Genomic DNA, 20,563 nt, shown 5'->3' with positions numbered 1-20,563 from the left:
GAATCTCCATCTGCAAAATGGGCGCAGCTTAGATCGCAATCTTTTAATAGCAAACATTACTTTGCAAACAAACCACAACAAAACCCCCACCATCCCCCCTGCGCCGCCCAATTCTGAATGACCCGTGTTTTCAAAATGTGAGGGCTGGAGGGACGGATCTGGAACTTAAAGAAGCGTTATTATTAACCAGGGAAATTAAATAAGAGAGAGGGCAGACAAGGTGAGGTAAGGATGGGAGAAGGGAGAGGCAAGGAAACCTCAGATCTGCTCCGAATAGCTGCGACTCCAGGAGCAGCCAGGTGATGAACCGCACGCACTCACAGCTCCGCGGGTCTTTGCTGGGACCCCCCTAAAATGACCTCAAGACAGCTAGTGGGACGCTGGGAAAGAAGGCGCAGGAGAATAGGCACCACCGGGGACTCTTAAGGCTAGAGGAGGACCTACAGGAGCTCGAGGGGCGGGCCTCTGGCTTGGGGGCGGGATCAAGGGCGGGACCTCGCCGAGTTCCACGGCTGCGCGCGCCACGTCTCCCTTAGCGAGTGTATTGGGGAGAGGCAGAGGGAGGGAAAAACCGAGTGGGGCGGGAACTATTTCTTCTCGCGAGATCTGGCGACGGCAGCGGCGGTGGCGGCGGCGTGTCCGTGAGAGTAGCGTGGGGGCGGGGAGGAGAGGCGGCGGCGGCGGCGTCCGAGCTACGCCACACAGGGCCGGGGTGTTGGGTGCTGGAGATCAGAGCGGGGTCGTGGCGGCGGCGGTGAGGACAGAGCGGCGGAGGGGGGGGGTGTCATGGCGGGACAGCAGTTCCAGTACGATGACAGCGGGAACACCTTCTTCTATTTCCTCACCTCATTCGTGGGGCTCATCGTGATCCCGGCCACATACTACCTCTGGCCCCGCGACCAGAACGCCGGTGAGTCCTGCCGGCAGCTGCCCGCGGACCCGCGCAGGCCCCGCCGGCCCCTGTGGGCCGCGCCGCCCCCGTTCGCTCCAGCCTAGCCCAGCCCCCAGCGTCCGGGTGATACAGCCCGCCCAGCCGAGCCTGGAGTCCAGGCGTCCGCCTCTGGTGGGGCCCGGGCTCGGCGGTGTTTCCCTGGTTCCTCTCCGGGCTCCTCGCCACCCTTGTTTCATTGTCCTTTTCAGGAGTTTCGCTTCGCACCCTCTCCCCCATTGTTCTGGACGCTCCTTGCAGCCTCCTCCTGCTTCTTTGTCTTCTCTGCCTCTGATTTTATTGGTTATTATTCTATATGGAGGGAGCAGGATGGGTTGGGGAGGATGGGAATTGGGAGGTGAGAGAAGAGTTGGCAAAGGAGGAAGCCGAACGTGCAGGCACAACTCCGAGCCCCCAAGCCACGGCCCTCTACCCTCACACCCCCGTTTCTCTGCTGCAGCTGCCGTTACAGATGTTTTGGGCACTGTCTGAGCTGGATGGCATGTTTAGGACTCCTAACTGAGCTCACCGACCGCCCCTCCCCCCGTGCCTTTCCCCTGTTGCTTTTTCATTTGTTCACTCACGCTGTGGGGTTGGAAGCAATGCTGTTATTCCCCTTAGCAAAAATAGGCTGTTCTCTATTTCCTTCTCTTTGGAGTTTCCTGTTTATGGAGGAAAAGTGCAAGAATGAAGGATTAAGTGTGTAGGTAGTGCATCTCGTTGGTGGTTGTGAGGTACCTGGTCCATTTGCTTTTAGTTCTAAATCTTTTCTCATTAAACACATGGGATTAGAACATAGAATAATAGAGATTCTTTTCGAGGCATTTTATGTTGCGCTGTACTAGGATATATGGCAAGTGATATTCTTGAAGCTGATGGAACTGCCAGGCCCTAATAGGTTATTTAGCTAGTAGTTTTTGAGTAATAACATTTAGGGAAAGCTTTCAATTTCATAGGAGTTATTAAACGTTTTCCTTCAAATTCAGTGTGATGGAAGTCTAGGTTGTCCACGTTGTATACTGTATTTGGGGGCAGTTGTTAACAGTGAAGCATTTAATCAGCTCAGAACTTTTTATGCTTTAAGACTCCATGTTCTGTAAAATTCTTGAATTACATCATGGAATTAAATTGAATTTAGGATAAATAGCAAAGGATTCCATCTTTTTGTACATTTGATGGTAAGTTTAAATATCCATTGGGTGCAAAATCTGCCCACAGTTACCAGTTTTCTTACTTTGTGGATAGTTTATGAAAGTTGGATTTTGGACTGTTGTGCCTTAGTTTCCTGTGTTTTTAAATTATCTGGGTTCTTTGGACAGTAGTTGTATATGAATGATGAAGTCTTAATACTGTAATGGTTTCCCTTATCTGCCAAACCTAGGCCAATCTAATTTTATTTTGAGTGAAAAGTGAACTTCTGAGTACAGTGGTTTATTTTCACTTACTATCCCTATGTGTGCAACTGGGTGTGTGGAAGACAGAAGGGTATTGGGAGAGAGGTAGGTTTGGATAGAATGTGTTTCGAGAAGCTGCTGATTTCAGAAATTAGTCATTTTAATCTACACTGGACTTTTGAAATTTGAAAGTCCTATTTTGATGGTCGGTTTTGTATTATAAAATTTGCCTGATAACTTACAGGCAAGTTATACTTGAGCTGCTTCAGCATATAGTTAGTTGGTCTTTGGAAAGGTGGTAGGGGATTAATAGTGACTATATAAGTTATGGATTTCAAATGTCACTTTATTTAATCCTGTTGAAAACACAATGAAGTAGGTACTGTTATTATCATCTCTATCCTTATGTGAAGAAACTGCAGTTTAGAAAGCTTAAGTAACTTTCTCCTTTGTGGCAGAACCTGGTCTGCTTAGCTTCAAAGTCCTCTGTTGTCTCCAAATTGCTAGAGAGAAAGGTGTTGATTTGTCCTTTCTTTACATCTGGCTCTCTGCCTCAAGCTTGCCTTAGTCAGTAAATGTGTACATGTTAATAACGTATTTTTTTGGTCTTGCTCAAAATTGCACTGTGATAATTAAGGTGGATGCTTAAAATGCTATTCTCACATCATGAAAATTGGTGGACATCACTTGGGCTATTTTTTATTTTTGTGTTTCTACCGTAATTTGAGTTGTTTCTTTAGAACTACAGTGGTATTAAAGGGATGTTTTTATTATAGGGACTTTTTTCCTGAAGTTCAGTTTGCAGTGTCTTGGGTATCAAAGAGAAATCTTGGAATTATAGGTTCACCCAAAGCTCTGAAAGTTTTTCTTCAGATGTTTGCAGCAAAATAATTTGGTGACTTGTATCAACAGGTGGCTACTTACAATCTTTATTCTTCTCACTTAGAAAATAGTATTAATATAGCATATTAATTTGGAATACTAATTTGATGATTGGTGTTGTTGTAGATCCTCAAGGGCTTGTAAAAGATAGAGACACTGTACTGTGTTTCTAAAAGCTGAAAAATTCTGAAATAATGTATTTCCTCAAGGGTTTTGAATAAAGGATATGGACCTGTAGTAGTATTTTTGATTAACACAACAGGATATTTTTATATTTGATTTTGAAGCTTACTGTATTTCATTTTCCTGTGAAACTACAAGTAGCCAGATGTAAAAATGTAGGCATATGAGTTTGAATTTCAGAGTTCTTATGGCATTCTTGACTTTTCAAGGATACTCTCTGCCGGAAAGTATGAAAATGTTTTCTTTGCCAGCATTTCTACATTAAAGTTCAGGTTAATTTTCGTTTTGTTTTTCAAGATGATGATACATGTGGGTCTTTTAGTTTCAAGGTTTATGCTTGTTTCAGTGTTGCTTTTCTTGAATTATTGGGCTCTTGGGTCCATTAGAAATTATGGCACCATTTCACAGATGGTAAAATCTATGGTTTGAGAGATAGAAGTAATTGGTCATTGGCATATTTGATATGTTAATTGAAGTTCCTCTGTTATCCAGAACACTAATGGAATCCTTTAGCCTTGATTGTTGTCTAATCTGTTGGGCTAAGTGCACTCACAGTTAATACCCCTTTTAGTAGTTGCGGGGTCCTATTTATTTTACTCTCCTGGTTGTTTGCAAATGTGTTGAGTAAGTTGACTGAATACTTTTTCAGACCATTATGGACAAAAGCTCTGCGTGAAGTAATAACAGAGGGTTTAGATTTCCTTAGAACAGTGGTTCTCAACCCTGGCTACACATTAGAATCACTTGGGGAGCTTTAAAAAAAAAAAAAAAAACTTATACCCATCCCCAGATATCTGATGTAATTGGTCTGGAGTGGGTGCTGCGTATTGGTTATTTTTAAAGGTCCCTATGTGATGTAAATGGTAGCTAGCAAAGAGAACTTCCTTAGTACTCGTCTTTTGCTGGAATTGTCATTTTGGGAGATGGTGTATTTCTTTTGATATGTGCTCTTTGCTAAAAAACAACCACTAATGTTTTAGCCTTTTTGTTTTACATAGCTAAGAAGCACTTCCTGTAGAACAGTGCTGTAAAGTTCTTGTAGTTGAAAGCTGAATATATTTGTTAAAACAGTGTTGGGGCACCTGGGTGGCTCAGTAGGTTCAGTGTCCGACTTCAGCTCAGGTCATGATCTCACAGCTTTTGAGTTGGAACCCCGCGTCAGGCTCTGTGCTGACAGCTCGGAGCCTGGAGCCTGCTTCAGATTCTGTGTCTCCCTCTCTCTCTGCCCCTCTCCTGCTCACGCTATCAAAAATAAATAAACATTAAAATAAATAAAACAATGTTAATAATACAGGTTTACAGTGGTATTTAACAAGAAAAAATAACTGCTTGTAAATATTAGAATTTCAAATAATCAAGAACATGCTTTTATCTGTTCCATAGATGAAGGCTTATTGATCCTTTGAATTGAGATAAGATATATCATTATCTTTTCCAGGTTATTGTTTCTTTAATTTCTTGACCTTATTTTTTTAAAACTTATTTGACCTTACTCCTTGATCTTACTGTTTCAAAACTGTCTGGTTTTGAAACCTGGATCTGCTGCTTTACTAACAGTGTGATCTTGGGCAAGTTATTTAACTTCTATATATTTTAGTTCACTCATCTGTAAAATAGAGACAGTAGTTATTTATTTTACAGAATTAATTCAGGAGTAAACAAATAGATATACTGTACTCAGGTTTTTTTCCCCATGGTTTTGAAAGGATGAGTAAAACTTAAAAAAAAAGTTATGTTTCTTTATTTTTCTTTGCTTTCTCCCTCTCAGACAGTGTGCAAGTGATTCCACTCTCTGACTTGGGAATGTGAATAGGAGTCCATTTTTAGTGCTCCGTAGTATAGTAAGAAAACTCTGAATTTGGAAAGTTAGAAGTTCTGGCTTTAAGTTCCAGCTTTGTTCCTATTTTGTTATTTCTGAACTCAACCTCATTTTCTAGGCATAATAATAATGTGCCCTATAAGAAGTGATTCTCAGAAGCAAAGAAATAAAATGCACATAAACATGCCCACAAAACTAAACACAGTGTAGACATTCCTTCATTTGATAGGTATTTATAGAGGATTAACTATGTGCTAGATACTGCTTCTAGGTGATGGATCAGATTTTTAAGTGCATAGAACTTTTTTCTTACTAGGTTGTATATACCCAGTACAGAAAAGCACACACACAAAGAAAGCAGAACAAAAATTGCTTGTAATCGCATCACCCAGAGGTAATTAAACATTTTGGTGTGTGCACCTCCCCCTTTTCTTCCTCTTCTGGGGATGACTATAGACATGGTCCTTCCTCTTGTTGCGGAAGGCCCTACACCCCCCTCCAGCCTGAGACAGATAATTGTGATTCTCATCTCAGCTCTGCTGCTGTTCATTTGAATGTTTGCTAGCCCAAGGCAAGTAGTGCTGAATGCACTCATAATAGCACTTTGAGCCAGACTCAGGTATTATCCCAATTTTACTAATAGGAAAACTAAGTCCTAGAGGAGGAAAGTTTATCTAAAGCTGTATAGCTCCAAAACCGTCTTAATGCTAGAGCTTCTCTTGTTAGCCATTACTCTTGTACTGCCTCCTGTAATAGAACACACGATAGTAAGTATTGAAATGGTAAGTGGAAAGTGCTGTGAGAGCACAGAGGAAGAAATGAATAATTCTGTTTCTGGATTTGGGTATTTCATGCAGAGGAGGTTGTTTGAGATGGGTCATAAAGGGTCAGTGGGGGAAATGTATCCCTTAGGTAGGAGAAAGTATATGCAAAAGCATGGAGATGTTTAATAAATGGTAGAGATTTGCTGTGTTCTTAAAAGTAAATCAGCCATCTTAGGACTCTTATACTTTATTTTGTAATTTTTTGGGTAAACAGTGGACGTTTTTAAATAGTTCATGACATGGTCAGTTTGCCATTTTAGGAAGCTTATACTTTATCCTGTAAGTTATTGGATAAACAGTGGAGTTTTTAGAGTAGGGTAATGCCTTGGTCAGTTTTGCTCTTGTGGAGCATTGTGTGGAGAATGATTTGGCAGAAGAGGATGGGAGGTTGATGGGTGGGGAAGAACTAGATAGAGAAGGAGACCATTTCAGAGGCTGATTAGTCCACTGAAATGTCAGGATGTAGGGGAATGGGTAGATTAGAAAGAGAACTCTAAGATAGCTTGGAGTACTTATAGAATGTAAAAGTACCTTGGAGAGAATTAAAGTGGAGTGCAGATTTTGAATTTTCACTTATTTCTCCCTCCCTCCCCCTCTCTTTTTAAAAAAATTTTATTTATTTATTTTGAGAGAGACAGAGACAGCAACGAGGGGGAGGGGCAGAGAGAGGGAGAGAGAGAATTCCAAGCAGGCTCTGCACTGTCAACACAGAGCTTGATACAGGGCTCAAACCCAGGAACTGTGAGATCATGCATGACCTGAGCCGAAACCAAGAATCAGATGCTTAACTGACTAAACCACCCAGGCACCCCTGTTTCTCCCTCTCTTAAAAGCTGTTTGGTGGGGCACCTGGGTGGTTCAGTTGGTTAAGCCTCCAACTTTGGCTCAGGTCATGATCTTCTGGCTGGTGAGTTCAAGCCCCGTGTTGAGCTCTGTTCTGACAGCTCAGAGTCTGGAGCTTGCTTCGGATTCTCTGTCTCCCTGTCTCATGCTCTTTCTCTTCTTCAAAAATAAACATTAAAAAACAAACAAACAAACAAAAAAACCCCTGGTGATTGGCCCAATAATAACCTACTTTTATCAGTTCAGTTTTGGGATTGAGTGCAGGGAAAAGGGTGGGGATGATCATTTTTATTTCAAATGAAATATTTCAATTGAAAATTATCTATTGATTTATCTAGGTTTCTAATTATAGTGGAGTTGATTATTTCAGTCTGTTGAATGGAATTTAGCAGAAAAAACTGGCTCATATAGCTTTGTGTTCACAGGAGTATATTTTATGAGCATTCATATTTAATTTAGAACATATAGTCTTTTTAAGACTTTAGATCTTGAAGGGATATTAGACATCTGAGAAGTTTGAGTCATTTTAAAATAAAGTCATTTCCCTCTGATCTATCCTGACAGAAAGGGGAATCAGACATGTATGCTTAAGTCCTACACAGCAGAGGAAACCAGATGGGACCTTGGCATAATGAATTACAGTGCAGCATTTAGGCTTTGTAGATGTGGTCACAAACATTGGATTAGTAAATGCATTGTTGCAGTTGTTTTTATTTAAAGGTCATACTGCATACTTGCTTCATCTTGGAAGAACCTGAAAAACAAAGATAGTCCTATTTTCATTTTCTCGGATATTTGTTCCCTTAGTCATACTTTTTATTCAGACATAAGGGAAGTCACAACAAATGTATCCATACTGTACTTGGACTTTCTTTTAAAAAAGGTTTTCTGTTACCAGACTTTATCAATAAGAAATGTTACACATTCTTACCATCACATTGTTTCTTTGAAAGATGTTGGCTCATTCTCTTAAAAAGGCGTTCCTTTTACATTTTGAGATTGTGTTTGTGTCCGTATGGGTGAAGGGATTTTCATCTGGAAAGTAGGTTTTTTGCTTGTTTCGTTATATCTGGTAGTTATTGTTTGAGCCTTAGCTGTTTGCCTGTACCAGGAGGGCAGAAGAGAGGAGTATGAATGCCATTGTTTTGATAAGAGTTTGTAATCTGGGTGGGGTGGAAGGATTAGGTTTAGACAAGTCTGTGAATTATATCCATAGCACAACAAAGTAAATGTAAGAGCAGTGAAAACAAGTGCTTTGGAAGTTAGGTGGATAAAGTATTTGCATTTGGTGGGTAACGATAGTGGGGATCTAGAGTTCAGGAAAGGCTCTTGAGAGTAGGTCAATTTTGACTAAACTATTAAAGGATGAGAAAGATTTAATGGGTTGAATGGTGGGGGTGGGGGTCCAAAGAAGAAATCATACGAGGGGGGGCTCCTGGCTGGCTCAGTCGGTGGGCCCTGTGACTCTTTATCTTGAGGTCGTGAGTTTGAGCCCCACACTAGGTGTAGAGATTACTTAAAAATGAAATCTTTAATAATAATTAAAAAACGAAATCATATGAGCAAAAAGTACAGAGGCTGGAAAGCATGGAACATGTTAAAAATACAGATCAGTTGAAGCAGAAATCATTCATTGATTAAGTGTGAGAAAAGATCTGAAAAGTTGATTTAAGTCAAAAGGAGAATCTTGTATGCCTAGCTGAAGAGTTCATATGTTTTTTGGTTGACAGTATGTCATTTTTGGACATTTTAGAACATATTTTTACAGTTGTATGCAAATTAATGTGATAACGTTTCATAGAATGAGAAAGAACAGAGATTAAGAAGCAGAGGGATAATGTGGGCCTGAACAATGGTGGTGGCAATAGGAAGAAACAGGACATTCTTCAGATACTGCTGAGGTGGAATCTTTTCTTTTTAAATTTTATACTGTATAAGTTTATATCATATTATATAATTATATATACTTTGATAAAGTATATATAATGTAAAATTTCTAGTTTTAGCCATTTTAAATGAACAATTCAGTAGCATTAATTACATTTACAATGTTGTGCAGCCATCACCACTGTTTACAATATTTTTCATCACCCCAGACAAATTATATACCTATTGACAATAACTCCCCATTCTCTTTTTCCTCCAGCCCCTGAAAAACTCTAATTTACTTTTTGTCTCTATAAATTTGCCTATTCAAGTTATTACATGTAAGTGGAATCCTACAATATTTGTCCTTTTGTGTCTAGCTTATTTCGTTTAGCATAATGTTTTCAGATTCATTCATGTTGTAGCACGTATCTGAACTTCATTCTTTTCATGGTTGAATAATATTCCATTGTATGGATATAGCACATTTTTATTCATCTGTTGAACGCTTTTTGTTTTATTTTTAATTAAAGCGCAGGCATGAACAGGGGAGAGGGGCAGAGGGAGAGAAGAAAAAAATTAAGCAGGTTCTGCACTCAGCATGGAGCCTGGTGTGGGGATTGATCCCATGACCCTGGGATTATGCATGACCTGAGCCAGGATTCAGAGTGGGACACTTCAACCAGCTGAGCCACCCAGGTGCCCCTATTGAATTGTGAATAATGCTGTAGTGAGCATTGTCATATAAGTATCTCTTTAAGTCCTTATTTTCAGTTTTTTGGGGGTATATATTACTAGGAGTGGAATTGCTGGGTCATAGGGTAATACTATGTTTAGCTTCTTGAGGAACTGCCAGACAGCCACAGAGCTGCACCATTTTGCATTTCTACCAGCAATGTAGATGGGTTCTTATTTCTGCATATTCTCTTCGCTTATTTTTCATTCTTTAAAGATTATAGCCATTGTAATAGATGTGAAGTGGTATTTCATTATGGTTTTGATATGCATTTCCCTAGTGGCTAATGATTTTGAGCATCATTTCATGTTTGTTGGCCATATGTATATCTTCTTTGGAAAAATGTCCATTCAAATCTTTTGTGCAGAGCTCGATGTGTTGTTTATCTTTTTTTTTGTTAACTTGTAGGAGTTCTTTATACATTCTGGATATGAATCCCTGCTAGATACATGGTTTGAAAAGATTTTCTTCCATTCTATAGGTTGTCTTTTCACTTTCTTGTGTCTTTTGATGCATGAAAGTTTTTAAGTTTGATGAAGTCCAGTTTATTTTATCTTTCATTGCTTGTGTTTTTATTGTCTGAGAATCCATTGGCAAATCCACGGTCATGAAATTTTATCCCTGCATTTTCTTATAAGAGAATTATGGTTTTGGTGTTGTGTAAATTTTTTTCTTTTTTTTTTTAAGTTTTGAGAGAGAGAGAGACAGAGCATGAGCAGGGGAAGGGCAGAGATTGGGAGACATAGAATACGAAGCAGGCTCCAGACTCTGAACTGTCAGCACAGAGCCTGACGTGGGACTTGAACTCGTGAACTGGGAGATCATTACCTGAGCTGAAGTCAGATGTTTAACCAACTGAGCCACCCAGGCACCCCAAGTTGTGTAAATTATTTATATTTGGATATTAACCCCTTGTTGGATATATCATTTACAGATATCTTCTCCCATTCAGTAGGTTGCCTTTCCTTTTTGTTGATTACCTTTGCTGTGCAAAAAGCTTTTTATTTTGGTGTAGCCCTAATAGTTTATTTTTGCTTTCATTTTCTTTGTTCTATATCTATACTTTAGTGATTAATATGCTATTCCTTTGTATCATTATATAATTATATATACTTTGTGCCTTTAGACAAGTTAACCTTTCTGGGCGTCAATTTTATTTATTTATTTTGACAGAGAGAGGGAGGGGCAGCGAGAGAGGGAAAGAGACTCTCAAGCAGGTTTGCATCAGTGCAGAGTTCAGTGTGGGGCTCAGTCTCACAAACCGTGAGATCATGACCTGAGCTGAAATCAAGAGTTGGGACATTTAACCTCCTGAGCCACCCAGGCAGCCCTCAACATTTTTAAAGTATAATACATACATGCATGCCCTCAGGGTTATTGGGAAGTCTAAATGAGAAAATTCATGCGTTCAACAATTATGTATTAAGCACCTACTATTTGCCAGGCATTGTGTTAGGCAGTGGAATGTGGGATAAACAATGTAGGCGGGATCCTTATTCTCTTGAAGCTTACATCCTAGTGTGGGGGAGATGAGTGACATACTACATATAAACAATAAAATATCAGATAGTGATATGTACTGTGTAGAGAAGTAGAGTATTCAGAGAGTCTTCCTGAGAACATTCCTTCATGCTGTGACAAAAGGCAGCCAGTTATTCAGAGGTTTGAATTGGGTAGGAAAAGCCTGTTATAGGCTGAATGAACAGTTGTGTGTGTACAAGAGCCTTTAAGGCAAAAAAAAGTTGGGCATATTCCACCAACAGAGAAGACCAGAGTGGCAAGGGTATGTCAGGTGAGGAGAATAATCTGGGATAAATTCAGAGAGGGGGCTGGGGTGCAGAGCATGTCTGTAAGCCAGGGAAAGAAGTTTGGATTTTAAGTTTGGATGGGAAGATTATTGAAGGTTTTTAAGCAAAGAAGTGACAAGATCTTGACTATTTTATTTCTTAATGAGAGGAAAATAGTTTTTGGCCACTTTATATATCCTTTTATGGGTAATGTCTTTTCTACTTAAAATGTTTATTTAAAAAATTTCAGTTACAGGGGCGCCTGGGTGGCTCGGTAGGTTTAGCATCCGACTTCGGCTCAGGTCATGATCTCACAGTCCGTGAGTTCAAGCCCCACGTCAGGCTCTGTGCTGACAGCTCAGAGCCTGGATCCTGTTTCAGATTCTGTGTCTCCCTCTCTCTCTGCCCCTCCCCTGTTCATGCTCTGTCTCTCTCTGTCTCAAAAATAAATAAACGTTAAAAAAAATTTTAAAAACCATTTTAGTTACATATTTAAGAAATCACATACTGGGGGCAGCTGGGTGACTCAGTTGGTTAAGTGTCTGACTCTTGATATTGGCTAAGGTCACAATCTCATGGTTCATGAAATAGAGCCCCTAAGCAAGCCCTGCAGCACAGAGCCTGCTTGGAATTTCCTCTCTCTTCCTCTCTCTCTCTGCCCCTCCCCTGATTGTGCTCTCTCCCTCTTCTCTCCCCCCTCAAAATAAATAGACATTTGAAAAATTAAAAAATCACATCCTATAAAATATCCTGCAGGTGGTCCCTGGTTATAATGGTTTGACTTAGGATTTTCCAATATAAAGTCTGAAGTTGATACGCATTCGGTGGAAACTGTGCCTCACATTTTGAATTTTGATCTTTTCCTGGGCTAGTGGCATGGGGTACAGTGCTGTTAATGGTACTGGGCAGCAGCCGTGAACCACAGCTCCCAGTCAGCCATGTGATCATGAGGGTAAACAACTGATGCACTTAAAACCGTTCTGTAGCATACATCCGTTCTGTTTTTAACTTTCAGTACAGTATTTAATAAATTAAACAGGTTTCCTTCTTCGTTACCAGAGTATGCAGGGGATATAGGTGGCAGATGAACCCAAGTTTCTGAAATCTTCCAATTTAGATAATCTGATGATAGTGAGTAGTGTTTAGTCAATCCTCTTTTGTCTAAAGCTCTTTTGTCTAAAATTGTGTCATATTGGCAACAGTGTGCCTTTATTTTAAAAATAAGTTTTAGTATTTAGAGTTTTAACTTTTTTTGAACATATGGGATATTTACAAACTTATAAGTGAAAGAAAGCATAGCAGATACTTTACTCAATTTTTAGTGATTTATCAATTTATAGTATTTATGTTGTCTTCATACCAAAAAACGTAGCATCGAATTTTAACATATAAAAGCTTATAGATGTTAAACCTGAGTATGATAAACATACTGATTTTTTTGGCAGTATGTGCTAAAGGATTTATAGGTGAAGCATCTTGATATCTGTAGTTTACTGGAAGATAGTTCAGATAAAAAAGAATGGGGAGGGGGCTGCGTGGCTCTGTCCGTTAAGCATCTTACTCTTGATTTCAGCTGAGGTCATGAACTCACTGTTCCTGAAATCAAGCCCCCAAACTTGGCTCTGTGCTGACAGCGGGAGTCTGCTTGGGATTGCCTCTCTCCCTCTTTCTCTGCCCCTCCCCCAACTTGTACATGCACATGTTTTCTCTCCCCCCACCCCCAATAAATAATAAACTTAGAAAAAAAAGTGGGAGGGGAAAGAGGGAACTAGAGGTAAAGCCAAGAGTTGCAAAATGTTAACATTTGGTGAATTTAGATGAAGGATGTTTTCATTGTGATATCTTTCAACTTTTTTGAAGGTTTGAAATTTTTCAAAAAGTTGGGAAAAACATTAGTCACAGGGAATAAAAAAATTAATTTTTAGAGGTATGTGTCAGTATTATAAGAAATGACAGGATGAAAATATATTACATTAGGATAAAATTATGTGGGGGGAAATAAAATGAAGGGCTGGCTTGTTCATGAAGTTTTGTAAAGGGAAATTTTGTAAATGGTAAATGTATGAAATTGCTGTGGTTTTTAGGTTTAATTGGTGTGTTTAAAAGTGATGGAACTATTTTATTTTAAAATGTCAACTCATATCAGAAATGACATCTTTTGTACCTCTTCAGACTTCTGGTGAAAAATTTGAGATGCCAAATGAGAAACCTACAAGTAGGTACATGAGTTTTACAAATTCTTTTGCGGTAATGAAAGCAAACAGGTTTGAAGATTTAAGATCTGGCTAATGTTCTTTCAGCTCTTTGGGTTCCAAGAATATGGTGCTAAGAGTTCACTCAGTTATACTACATACTGGCATGGGCAGATGGATGTGACTATTTTAGCAAAAGGCATTATATAGCTTATGAAGCGCAGCCATATTAACCTTCTCCCAAACCTGTACTATTCCCACGGACATAAAAACTTTATGTTCACCTGCCGAGAGCAGTCATAATATGTTGTTATATAGTTTAAGTCACAGAATTGTTTTATGACTTTGTAATTTCCCTTTTCTGTAAATGTGTATTGATTTCTTTAAAAACTATATCATAAGTAAATGGTATTACTAACATAATTTTTACTAGCTATAACACTAGTAATTTATAAATGAACTTAAAAACAAATTCTAAGTGTCTTTTAAAAAACTACCTGGAGGGGCGCCTGGGTGGCGCAGTCGGTTAAGCGTCCGACTTCAGCCAGGTCACGATCTCGTGGTCCGTGAGTTCGAGCCCCGCGTCAGGCTCTGGGCTGATGGCTCAGAGCCTGGAGCCTGTTTCTGATTCTGTGTCTCCCTCTCTCTCTGCCCCTCCCCCGTTCATGCTCTGTCTCTCTCTGTCCCAAAAATAAATAAACGTTGAAAAAACTACCTGGAAAGACCTCACTTGTGGTAGTTACTTTCACTTGAGATCATTCATACAGAGATTTGGAATGTGTGCTTTGAATGTTTAATTGTGCTGGAAATCTAAATGCCAGTGTCTTCCTGTGTAAACCATAGCTTGTAGTACTTATTGATTGACTTCTGTATTCTCCTAAAAGGTTAAGATTTAATTTTTGGAGTGGAAGAGTGAGGCGTACAAGGTACATATACATTGTGCAAAACTACGTAACTGAAAATCGTGTGTACTTTTTTTGGCTAGAGACATTGTGAGAATGTCATTCCTTTTAATAGATCAAGCTGGCTAATAAAGAGACTTCTGCATTGTTCTTATAACCTTATCAAACATTTCCTTGGTTTTATAGAAAATGGGAGACTGTGGAGGCTTAATTTAATGAAATACAGATTAAAAAATCACCAGTGGTATTTTCAAGTGTCTTGAAAATAACCATGAAAATCAGAAAATTAATATTACTACCATTTCATTCTCAGACCCCATTTAAGTTTTGTCACTTGTGTCAGTGAAGTTGTTTATAGCAAAAGATCCAGCTCAGAATCACACATGACATTTAGTTGACATGTTTCTTTAATCTCCTTTAGTCTGGTACAGTTCTTCAGCTTTTTGACTTCCAAAATTACAGGTCAGTTATTTTGTAGGATGGCTCTGGATTTGGCTGGTGTTTAATCATGATTAGATTCAGATTTATATCTTAGGCAGGAATTTCACAAAAGTGATTCTGTGTTCCTCTTATTATGTTCTATCAGATGGCATATGATTGCATTTTGTCCCATTGCTGGTAATGTTTACTGAGCACCTGATTAAGATAATGTCTGCCAGGCTTTCTGTATTAGTTTCTTATTGGTGCTGTAACAAATTCCCACAGTCTTAATGGCTTATTACATTATTGCAATGTAAATTTATTCTCTTACAGATCAGGAGGCTGGAAGTCCAAAATCAATTTCACTAGGCTAGTCATGGTGTTCGTAGAGCTGGTTCTTCCTGGAGGCTCTTGGTTAGAGTCTATTTCCTTGCCTTTTCCAGCTTCTAGAGATAGCCTGGGCTCCTTGGCTTATGATTCCTCCTTCCATGTTCAGAGGATATCACTCCACCATCTGCTCCTGTTGTCATATCACCTTCTTTGTCTTTGACCCTCCTGCTTCCTCCTTATAAGGACCCTTGTGACTATATTGTATCCATCCAGATAACATAGAATACTCTTCTCTCTCAAGATCTTTAATTTAATTGGATCTGTAGAGTCTTTTTTGCCATGTAAGATAATATAGTCACTGGTCCTGGCTATTAGGATCTGAACTTCTTGGGTGGCAATTATTCAGCCTACCATACTTTGCCACTGTAAAATTATTTTTTCCCTTTTGTAATTTGTGGGAAGGCACTTGAATCCCTTGTTCTTATTAGTGGAGAATGGTATTTAGAAACTAGATCTGGGTACTAGTGTGCTTACTGCTATTGGTCTCACACACTGTTCCTAGGCTCACTTAATAGACAGTGCCTGTATGTGTATGTATATAAGTCTATGTCTGTAATCCTTTATTAAAATATATTAGTTTATAGCAATATCTTCAATTCCAGTTCAGTACCACAGGATTCATTCTTATTATTTTCTCATATATATAACTCCCTTCTGAGTCCAGTTATCCTTTGTGTATTAACTTATTTTATCAATCCCCCTGTATGTTACCAGTCTCCTTTTCTGTCACCACCCCTTTCCCTCTATGGATCCCTCTTCACCACACCTGGTTGGTTCTGCTACCTCCTGTCACCTAGCTCTCCATGTGGATGCTTTCCTCAAAGTATGGTGGTAACAGGGTAGTTAGACTTCTTACATGGTGGCTTTGGAGCATTCTGTTATAGGCAAAGTTCTTTTACTTATCTAACATCTCATTTAAGGACTGTGATTTTGTAGTTTTTTTAGTATTGTGAAAAAATTTATATTTAGTATTAGCCAGCTAGACTCTATTTAGATGATCTCATTTTTGTTGGCAACATCCAAAGCATTATAGTCAGGAGCCAGTGGACCATATGCCTTCTTAATCACGCCTGATCAGGGAGTTGACCATGGCCCTTGTCAATATCATAGAGCTTCTTCATAATCTGTCTGATCTGGTGCTTGTTGGCCTTGACATCCATAATGAACACAAGTATTGTTGTCTTCTATCTTCTTCATGGCTGACTCATTGCTCAGGGGGAACTTGATGATGGCATAGTGGTCAAGCTTGTTGCTCTTCCAGAGAAAATATTTGGGCTACCTTTGGAGTGTCTTGGGCCACCAGAAGGTGGGTAACATGCAGATCTTTTTTTTTTTTTTTTTTTTTTTTTGTGGCTGTGGTTGCCTTTCAGCACTGCCTTCTTGGCCTTCCAAGCCTTTGTTTTGGCTTTGGCTTTGGGAGGGGCAGGGTTTTTTTTCCTTTGCTTTCTGCATGCCATCTTTGCTAAGAGGTACATTTTTTAAAAATTAAATTAAATTAAATTTTATTTTATTTTATTTTTTTTGGTACATTTTTATTTTATAACTTTTTTTTTTTTTTAACTTGGGAGACTTATTCAAGTGATTGGTAGTGAGTTTATTAGTAAAACAATACATGATATTTTGGCTTGGTTTAATTCCTTTTTAGTTGAATTGCAGATTTTTTTCTGAGGACTAAAATAATGCCTTTCATAACTCTTATATGAACCTATTTTAACTTCTTATGGGTTTGGGTGACTTTTCTAATTTAACATTTTCATGATTGAATAATACCATTTCCGCTTAGCTTCCTTAATAAGCTGCATGTTTCAACTATTTTATACTTTCTGTACCTCCTATAGCAGAAGGGAAAGGAAGAAAGCATTTCTCAGAAATTACTGATTATGTGGCTACGTATTTTGGATTCAAGTCATTTTTTTGCGTTTTTTGATTAGAAGTTATTTAAGTCTCATATGCAAATGGTTGCCTGGTAGTTGAACAAAATTTTCCAGATAGATCATTTGTTTGGAGTGGCAGAAAAATTAACCTATATTGTGAATTTTTCTTAAAGGTTATTTGAGAAGGTAGTACTTTGATGTTCCAACAAAATTTATATTGGTAATGAAGGTTAGTATGTTATTAACTGGTTTTGTCTTCACAGTGAAAAATGCTTCAACTTACCATCTTATTTATTTATTGTTTTGACAGAGCAAATTCGATTAAAGAATATCAGAAAAGTATATGGAAGATGTATGTGGTATCGTTTACGGTTATTAAAACCCCAGCCAAATATTATTCCTACTGTAAAGTAAGTAATTGGTTTCAATTAAAAAAATACTTCTTATTCTTTGCTAGGTATCATATAAAATATGGGTGTAATGATGAATAAGACATATGTTTAAAGAAATTGTAGCCTTAGTAGGGGTAAGATGTGAGTTTGAGAGCTGTCTGAACAGAATGATTTAGGAGAGGGAATGTACTTTTTTTTTTAATGTTTATTTACTTTCAAGAGACAGAGCATGAGCAGGGGAGGGGCAGAGAGAGAGGCAGACACAGAATCAGAAGCAGGCTCCAGGCCCCAGCCGTCAGCACAAAGCCTGATGGGCTCAAACCCATGAACCATGAGATCATGACCTGAGCCGAAGTCGGACGCTTAACCAACTGAGCCACCCAAGGCACCCTGAGACAATGTACTTCTGACTTGAGGGAGGGTGGGAGAAAGGGAAGTCAAATTTTGAAGGAAGACCTTGTGCATCTTGCCAGGATTTGAATTTTGCCTTAAAGATTATGGGGGAATCTTTAAAAGATTATCAAAAACAGGGAGGTGACATGATCAAGTTTGCATTTCATAGTGATAATTAAGGTTTATTGAGCACACACTGTATGCCAGATGTGCTAAGGCTTTATGTGTTATCTCCTAATTTTATCATTAACTTCAAAGTAGATGTTTTTGCTGTTTTCTGAGATGAAGAACCTGAGACTAAGAGGTTCTCTTCGCTCCTGGAGAGCTAGAAGCGTTCCTGGAGCTAGAAGCGGTGGAACGGGGACCTAGTCACCCTTTATTTTTGCACGCCAATCTGATTAAACAAGCCATTAGAATTTTTAATTAGAGCATGCGTGTTTGATTTTGTGAGGCAAGGGGGCCTGGGGTCTGCTGGTTTAGAGACTAGGCTTTGGACCTTCACCCTGAGTCAGTTTTGAGGTAGTAGATGAATCTGATAGGTGATGAAAGAGTTGCCATTATAGGAGGACTGTATCTTGTGAATTACTTATATCTGTCTATCCAGTAGATAGGAGGGGAAGAACTAGCAGAGGAAATTAGTAAAAGTAGAACCATGATTTTTTTTGGTTTAAATGATGATGATAATTTTCAACATCTCTAACTTCAAGGGTTTTAAATAGTTTTTCTTTGTAAGGTTTGACTTTGCCTAGTTTAGTTCCTTTACAGAGGAAGGGAAATCTTAGCTTTGGTGTTAAGAGTTCTTCAACGATGCAAAACTAAAACTCAAAGTTAGTGTTTACAAGAGTAGTTTTATGTTCACTGTTGACTCTGCCTTTGCTTCTCATAGTTTTATGAGGCAGCAGGCAAATTTTTTTTTGCCCTCCCAATCTCTTCTTTTCTGGGCTTTGGTCAACACTATGTCAGTATCTGAACTTCAGTTTTCAAGGAAAAAGCCCAATTGTGTAAAGTTCTCTTCAGTGATTAGCAAACTGATTTACTTAAATGAAAGTACAGATTAAGGGATGTTTATAAGTAAGGAAGAATTAAATAGATAACTGGTAACAATTTTAGATAAGGTCAGAAACCATCAAAACCTTTTTGCTCCATAACCTTAAAGCATTCTTTCAGAATTAAGCAGTCATTGTGTAATGCTCTAATTTGTGGAAGTTGGTTCCAAAATGACCTTTAAAATATGCTTAAAGAAAAACACGAGACTTCACAAGTTGATCACTGACCCTATATGTAGGGAAAAATGCTTATCTTTTCACAGGACCTAAATAATGTTTTTTAAAAATTGGGTGGGGATCATGATGAAATCCATTATGTTTCCACCTTTGCTTGGTTTTTAGGAAATGAAAACCTGGCTTTATTGGTGGTTATAGTTTTCATCAGCCTCTGAAGGATTTTGTTATGAGGTTGTCTTCTCTTCCCTTTATATTTTGTCTCAGAGAGCCAGGTGCTACATGTAAAGCTATCATGGGGTGTAGCATATCCTAGGTGTTTTCATTTTCCTTCTACCTTTGTTTGCTTTTAAATCTTGTTTATTTGTTTGTTTTTGGTGGTTTTCAATTTTACTTTTATCTTTGTTTTCTGAGCTTTCTTAGCCTTTTGGGGGAGTTGGCAGAACGAAATGTGGAATTATTAACTTGTGTGGGAATAAAGTAGGTTTTCAAGTGTTTTTTAGCAAATTGAAGGTATAGCGAACTTTGGGTTTGAATTAAAAATTACTGTTTAGGGACACTTGGTTGCCTCAGTTGGTAGTGTCCAACTTCAGCTCAGGTCATGATCTCATGGTTCATGAGTTTGAGCCCGCATTGAGCTTGCTGCTGTCAACACAGAGCCCACTTCAGATCCTCTGTCCCCCTCTCTGCCCCTCCCTCGCTCACACTCTATCTCAAAAATGAATAAACATTTATTTTTAGAAAATTACTGTTTAAATTATTTTCATTATTCATTCAATAAGTAGTTATTGTATGCCTATTATGTATGTATCAGGTGTTGTACCAAGAGCTGATATATTGTGATTAACAAATAGATGTGGTTCAACAACTTAACAGTTGTGAGAAATACAAGTAAACAGGTAATGATAATAATAAGGGCTGTGAGGTGGGTGCCATGAAAGAGCAGAGGAAGGGCTCTCAACTCTGGCTTGAGACAGAGAAGGCTTCTCTGAGTGAGGTCAGAGCTGAGATTTGGGTCAGAGATACTAAGAACAGCTAACAGGAATCGATTGTTTGCTATCAGTGAGGCACCTTCTAGGTGCTTTACGTACCTAATCTCATTTAATTATTAAATCTACCCTAAAAATTGGAAACCGAGTTGTAAAGGAGAAAGCAACTTTCCAAGATCTCTAAGTTAATAAGTAGTGAAGCTGGGATTTGACCTCAGGTAGTTTTATTTCAGAGCCTATGTTCTTAATTACCTCTCCCTACATAGCTAGGTAAGAGTGTTCCAGTTACGGCATCCTCTTTGTCTTTGGGTGTTTAGGTAGTATGGAAAGCCGTTTGCAGTACTGTATTTTGCCCTTAATAAGAATTGGAACGTTATTTTGGCCAGACAGAAAGAAATTTGCATCTGAATGCCAACTGTGTTTAAGCTACTCTGGGGTTAGTCAAAACTGAGTGAGATACTGTCCACAGCTCAAGGAGCTTGCAGTGAGTTCGAGGGGGAGAGACATGGTTTTACTTCTTTTGCTTCTT

At 38.8% G+C, this 20,563-nt stretch overlaps 1 protein-coding gene across 1 annotated transcript in view; it reads left to right on the top strand.

Annotated features, from left to right (window-relative positions):
* Window positions 1-709: 709 nt before the first annotated feature.
* Window positions 710-20,563, top strand: part of SEC63 (SEC63 protein translocation regulator) — a 75,468-nt gene continuing 55,614 nt past the window's right edge. Inside the window, exons 1-2 of the mRNA XM_040474315.1 lie at window positions 710-910; window positions 17,351-17,450. Coding sequence (XP_040330249.1) covers window positions 787-910; window positions 17,351-17,450 — 224 coding nt within the window. The 5' untranslated portion in view covers window positions 710-786. The remainder of the gene's footprint in view (window positions 911-17,350; window positions 17,451-20,563) is intronic.

This window comes from Herpailurus yagouaroundi, unplaced genomic scaffold (genome assembly GCF_014898765.1).
Source record: "Herpailurus yagouaroundi ecotype Mexico unplaced genomic scaffold, PumYag 139, whole genome shotgun sequence".
Classification (NCBI taxonomy): Eukaryota; Metazoa; Chordata; class Mammalia; order Carnivora; family Felidae; genus Herpailurus; species Herpailurus yagouaroundi.
Note: the sequence above shows the minus strand (reverse complement) of the source record. Positions and strands in the feature narration are given on the sequence as shown.